General features: G+C 52.4%; 1 protein-coding gene across 1 annotated transcript in view; it reads right to left on the reverse strand.

Moving 5' to 3' along the window:
* The window catches only part of POLQ (DNA polymerase theta), a 56,551-nt gene extending 54,296 nt beyond the window's left edge, over positions 1 to 2,255 (reverse strand). The window contains exon 1 of the mRNA XM_056848372.1: positions 2,150 to 2,255. Within this exon, the coding sequence (XP_056704350.1) occupies positions 2,150 to 2,255 (106 nt within the window). The remainder of the gene's footprint in view (positions 1 to 2,149) is intronic.
* Positions 2,256 to 6,377: the final 4,122 nt, after the last annotated feature.

Genomic DNA, 6,377 nt, shown 5'->3' on the forward strand with positions numbered 1-6,377 from the left:
ATCAGTTTTTGCAGGCATCCAATATAACAAGTGTTGCTTTAAGAACAGACGAACAGAAGAAAAGCCCTGCTGGATCAGACCAAGGCCCATCAAGTCTAGCAGTCTGTTCACACAGCGCCAACTAGGTGCCTCTAGGAAGCCCACAAACAAGACAACTGCAGCAGCATTTATCCTGCCTGTGTTCCACAGCACCTAATATAATGGGCATGCTCCTCTGATCCTGGAGAGAATAGGTATGCATCATGACTAGTATTCATTTATTTTGACTAGTAGCCATGGATATCCCTCTCCTCCATGAACATGTCCGCTCCCCTCTTAAAGCCTTCCACGTTGGTAGCCATCCCCACATCCTGGGGCAGGGAGAAAAGCCCTCCTGGATCAGACCCAGGCCCATCAAGTCCAGCAGCCTGTTCACACAGAGGCCAACCAGGTGCCTCCAGGAAGCCTACAAACAAGACAACTGCAGCAGCATTGTCCTGCCTGTGCTCCACCGCACCTAATACAATAGGCATGCTCCTCTGATCCTGGAGTGAATAGGTATGCGTCATGACTAGTATTCACTTTGATTAGTAGCCATAGATAGCCCTATCCTCCATGAACATGTCCACTTTCCGTTAGTGAACCCACAGCCCACAAGTAGAAAAGGGGGAGGGGAATAGCAATGACCCTGTAATATTTCTGTGTAAAGATACATGAGAGAGCAACAATCCCAGAGAGACGACCCTGTTAGTCAGTTACAGCGAAAACAGACAGGAGTCAACACCCTAAAGACTAAGAAAGGATGCATCCACACTGTTGTGGTTGTTCCATGTTCCTTCCATTGCCAATTACTGATTTAATGGCAGAGGCAATGGATTGTCCACACAGCCCCCTCCTCCACATACGTATATAGGGTTGTCAGGTCCTTCACCACCGGCGGGAGATTTCAGAGGTGGAGCCTGAGGAGGGCAGGGTTTGGGGAGGGACTTCAATGCCATAGAGTCCAATTGCCAAAACGGCAATTTTTCTCCAGGTGAACTGATCTCTATCGGCTGGAGATCAGTTGTAATAGCACGAGGTCTACAGCTAGTACCTGGAGGTTGGCAACCCTTTATATGCACCTTCCTTGCCCAAGCACCCCCCCCCAAGAATCACAATCAGCTGGCTTTGCCTGGCTTTTATTTTAGAAGCAGTAATTGACATTTCATTGTAGCCTCAAGGACAGCAATATGTCAATTACCGATTTTAAGCTACAGTGATATGTCAATTACCAAGTGGAGGGGGTCAAGGAAAATGGTGCTGATGCAAGCTAAAAAAAATCCACACCTGCCCATCCAAGCTGCACACAAAGGTGCTTTTGCTGGTGATCATTCCCAAAAGATTGTCCCAAACCAGAATTAGGAAAGGTCGAGGCAAGGAGTGGGCAAATATAGAAAGTGGACAACTGGGTGATGGTGTCATGCGGATGTTGTCCCGTCCACCCCAGTTTAGACATGAAGCCGGAACAAAACCTCTTGGGTGGACGCAGTCAAGCTTTTATTCCAGCCAAAAACTTTCACGGGTTGGAGCCCACTTCATCAAGATGCGATGGGCAAACACTTCCACACACTGGGGAGAAAAGCGAGGTTATGAATGAAACCATGCGTGGAAGGTTTTGCTTTGGATTTGCCGCTCTGTAGATGCATTTCCTTCCCCCCCTTGAGAATGTGGATGGGGGAAATTTGAATCTATAGTTCCTCTATAGATGCAAGTTTGCTCTATAGGTGCAAATTTCCTTCCCCCCCTTGAGAATGTGGATGGGGAAAATTTGCATCTATAGATTTTCTACAGATGCAAGTTTGCTCTATAGGTGCAATTTTCCCTCCCATCCGAATTCTCAAAACTCTGCGTGGGGGGGGGGGGCTCGTTTTTGAGATTGAAGAATACGGAGGTGGGGGGAGGGAAATGTGCCTCTAGCAACCCCCCGGCCAAAACCTCCCCGCGCACCAACGGCCAGCAAATGTGCTCCAGCCGACCAGAGAGAGGTTCCAAAACCCGCCTGGCTGGAGGGGCCGGCAGCGCCGCCCCTTCGCCCGTGGCCCAAACGCGGGCCGCCTTTTTCCACACGTGACGCGCCGAAGCCCCCGAGGCGCCCCGTCCCCCCGGGGCCTCACCCGCCGGCGGGACTCACCCGAGAGGCGAAGGGAGCCCTCCAGGCCGGGCGGGGGGCTCAGCACGGGGGCCCGGGGCCGCGCCCAAGCCTGAGGGGGAGGAGACGACGCCGGGCCCGCCGCCATCTTTTTCCCGCGCGGCCGTTCAAACGGGCAGGGAAGGCGGCTCCGCCTCCTCCGGCCCCGCCCCCTCGGCCCCCGGCCCCGCCCCTCCTCCTCCTCCTCCGCCCCTCCTCCTCCTCCGGCCCCGCCCCCTCCACCCCGGCTCCGCTCCTCCTCCGGCTCCGCCCCCTCCGCCCCTCCTCCGCCCCCTCGGCCCCCGGCCCCGCCCCTCCCCCCCTCCTCCGCCCCTCCCCCCTCCTCCGCCCCTCCTCCTCCGGCTCCGCCCCCTCCGCCGCTCCCTTCCCTCCTCCCCCTCCCTTAAGAACATAAGAGAAGCCCTGCTGGATCAGACCCAGGCCCATCAAGTCCAGCTGTCTGTTCACACAGGGGCTAATCAGGTGACTCCAGGAAGCCCCCAAACAGGACAACTGCAGCAGCACCATCCTGCCTGTGGTCCACCGCACTCCAGATAATAGGCCTGCTCCTCTGATCCTGGACAGAATAGGTGTGCATCGTAAGAACATGAGAAATGCCCTGCTGGATCAGACCAGGGCCCATCCAGTCCAGCAGTCTGTTCACCCAGGGGCCGACCAGGTGCCTCCAGGAAGCCCCCAAACAAGACAGGCTGCAGCAGCATTTATCTTGCCTGTGTTCCAGGGCAAATAATATAATTGTACATAATATAATTAAAATAAGAACATAGGGAAAGCCCTGCTGGATCAGACCCAGGCCCATCAGGTCCAGCAGTCTGTTCACACCGTGGCCAACCAGGTGCCTCCAGGAAGTCCAGTCTCAGAGGAGCATGCCTATTCTTTTGGGTGCGGTGGAACACAGGCAGGTTAATGCTGCTGCAGTCGTCTTGCTTGTGGGCTTCCTAGAGGCGCCTGGTCATGCTGCATACCTATTCTCTCTAGTATCAGAGGAGCATGCCTATTATACTAGGTGCTGTGGAACACAGGCAGGATGCTGCTGCTGCAGTCATCTTGTTGTGGCTTCCTGGATCGCGGCACCTAATACAACAGGCATGCTCCTCTGATCCTGGAGAGAATAGGTGTGCATCGGAAGAACATGAGAAATGCCCTGCTGGATCAGACCAGGGCCCATCCAGTCCACCGCACCCAAAAGAATAGGCATGCTCCTCTGAGACCGGAGAGAATAGGTGTGCATCGAAAGAACATGAGAAATGCCCTGCTGGATCAGACCCGGGCCCATCAAGCCCAGCAGTTTGTTCACACAGTGGCCAACCAGGGGCCTCTGTTGTGCCTAGAAAAACCTGTTATCCCTGGTATGTGTGATGTGAACTGCTTGATCAAAGGATAACGCTATGCCGTTTAATGGTACCAATTTAAACAATACAAAGCTGGGATCAAATCTCTCCGGCCCAAAAGCAAAAGAAAGAATCACACTTGCAGTTCAGAATTCATCAAGCTTTACAGACTTCGAACAGTAATGATACTTTTCTTGAATTGCCTCATGCTGTCAAAACAGTCTCTGTAAAGCCACTTCAAAGCAGTTCTTTAGCTGAGACGTGAAGTTCCCTTTACCAAGATAACAAGCTAGCGAAGCAATGTTGCAGACTCAGGAATGTGTGCTTATGCAAACTGAGTGAATTGAAAGCAAGAGAAGACAGAAAGGTGTGTGTGATTCTTGACACACATTTATCTACATGGGTGTCACATCTAAAAGAGGAAACCTGCTCATGTACACATGGGCAGTCTATAGTGCCACAGGTAAAATACCTTTATTTGGGGCACTTCACCTCTAGGAAGCCTACAAGCAAGACGACTGCAGCAGCATTTATCCGGCCTGTGCTCCACAACACCTAATATAATAGGCATGCTCCTCTGATCATGGAGAGAATAGGTATGCATCAAAGGAACATAAGAAAGGCCCTGCTGGATCAGACCAAGGCCCATCAAGCCCAGCCATCTGTTCACACAGTGGCCGGCCAGGCGCCTCTAGGAAGCCCACAAACAAGACAAGTGCCGCAGCACCATCCTGCCTGTGTTCCACCGCACCCAATATAATAGGCATGCTCCTCTGATACTGGAGCGAACAGGTATGCAGCATGACTAGTATCCATTCTAACTAATAGCCATGAATTCCCCTTTCCTCCATGAATATGTCCACTCCCCTCTTAAAGCCCTCCAAGCTGGCAGCCATGACCACATCCTGGGGCAGGGAGTTCCACAATTTAACTATGAGTTGTGTGAAAAAATACTTCCTTTTATCTGTTTTGAATCTCTCACCCTCCAGCTTCAGCAGATGACCCCACGTTCTAGTATTATGGGAGAGGGAGAAAAACCTCTCCCTGTCCACTCTCTCCAAACCATGCATAATTTTATAGACCTCTATCATGTGTCCCCTTAGCCGCCTTCTTTCCAAGCTAAACAGCCCTAAGGGTCTTAACTGCTCCCCATAGGACAATTGCTCTAGTCCCTTAATCATTTTTGGTTGCTCTTTTCTGCACCTTCTCAAGCTCTGCAATATCCTTTTTTAGGTATGGTGAACAGAACTGTACACAGTATTCCAAGTGTGGTCTCACCATAGATTTGTACAAGGGCAGTATGATATCAGCAGTTTTATTCTCTTATTTATTCTTCCCTCCCGAGCTACGGAGGCCGGCTCCACCCAGGAGGACCCGGATGTGCAGGCGCTGCGCTGATGCTGGGGCCCGGGGGTTGCCAGCTCCAGGCGGGGAACCACCTGGAAATTTGGGGAAGGGGGTGGAGCCTAGGAAGGGCGGGGTTTGGGGAGGGGCATAAGTGGGGTATGATGCCATAGAGCCCACCTCCCATGGTGGACATTTTTCTCCAGGGGAACTGATCTCTGTCGCCTAAAGATCAATTGTAATAGTGGGGGATCTCCAGCCAGCACCGGGAGGTTGGCAACTAGGGTTTCCGGCTCCTAGGGTTGCCAGGTCCCTCTTTGCAACCGGCGGGAGGTTTATGGGGTGGAGCCTGAGATTTTGGGGGCGGGCTTGGGGAGGGACTTCAATGCCATAGAGTCCAATTGCCAAAGGGGCCATATTCTCCAGGGGAACTGATCTCTATCGCCTGGAGATCAGTTGTAATAGGGGGAGATCTCCAGCCAAAACCTGGAGGTTGGCAATCCTAGGTCTGGAGATCTCTTGGTAGTACAACTGTTTTCCGGACTACAGCAGGAGTAATAGCAGGAGATATCCAGCCACCACCTGGAGTAGGGATGCCAGCTCCAGGTTGGGAAACACCTGGAGATTTTGGGGGCGAAGCCTGGGAAGAGTGGGGTTTGGTGAGGGGTGGGGACACTTCAGTAATACATAATGCCATAGAGTTCACTGTCCAAAGCGGCCACTTTCTCCAGGGGAACTGATCTCTGTCATCTGAAGATTAGTTGTAATAGCAGGGATCTCCAGCCACCACCTGGATGGTTGGAAACCCTAGTTATTTCATTGAGCCACCAGTGTGGTGTAGTGGTTAAGAGCAGAGGGCTCTAATCTGGGGGACCAGGTTGGTTTCCCCACTCCTCCACATGAAGCCAGCTGGGTGACCTTGGGCTAGTCACACCCTCTCAGCCCCACCTACTTTACAGGGTGTCTGTTGTGGGGAGGGGAAGGGAAGGTCATTGTAGGCCGGTTTGATTCTCCCTTAAGTGGTAGAGAAAGTCAGAAGATAAAAAACAACTCTTCTTCTCCTCTTTCTCTGAGACATTTCGTCACAGTACAGCCCAGCGTGAAAAAGCCCTCCTGAATAATCGAGTTTTGCATAGTCTGCGGAAAGCTGGGAGGGTGGAAGCCTTCCTGTCGTCATCGGGCACCTGTGCAAACTTTGACGGGGAATTCCTACTCTCCGTTTTCCTGGCTACAGCAGAACTCAGACCCACCTCTGCCCGTGAAGAAGGGCAGAGGAGTGCAGGGGGCTCATTTAGCTTAGGTCCCCCCCACAAAAAAAAACCAAGAGAGGAACTGAGTGCCCCTTCTCTCCCCTTCTGGCCCGCACCCTCACCCTGCCTGGGGAGGGAAATAGCCTTCTGTTTGAGTCGACAATCTCCAGCCGATTTCCCGGCCCCCTTGACATATCCTAAAGATCAAGTTCAGGCAAGGTCTTCCACTGTGCTTGCAGAACGAGGAAGAAGAAGAGTTGTTTTTTATATGCCAACTGTCTCTAC

The sequence above is a fragment of the Euleptes europaea genome, chromosome 4 (genome assembly GCF_029931775.1).
Source record: "Euleptes europaea isolate rEulEur1 chromosome 4, rEulEur1.hap1, whole genome shotgun sequence".
NCBI lineage: Eukaryota > Metazoa > Chordata > Lepidosauria > Squamata > Sphaerodactylidae > Euleptes > Euleptes europaea.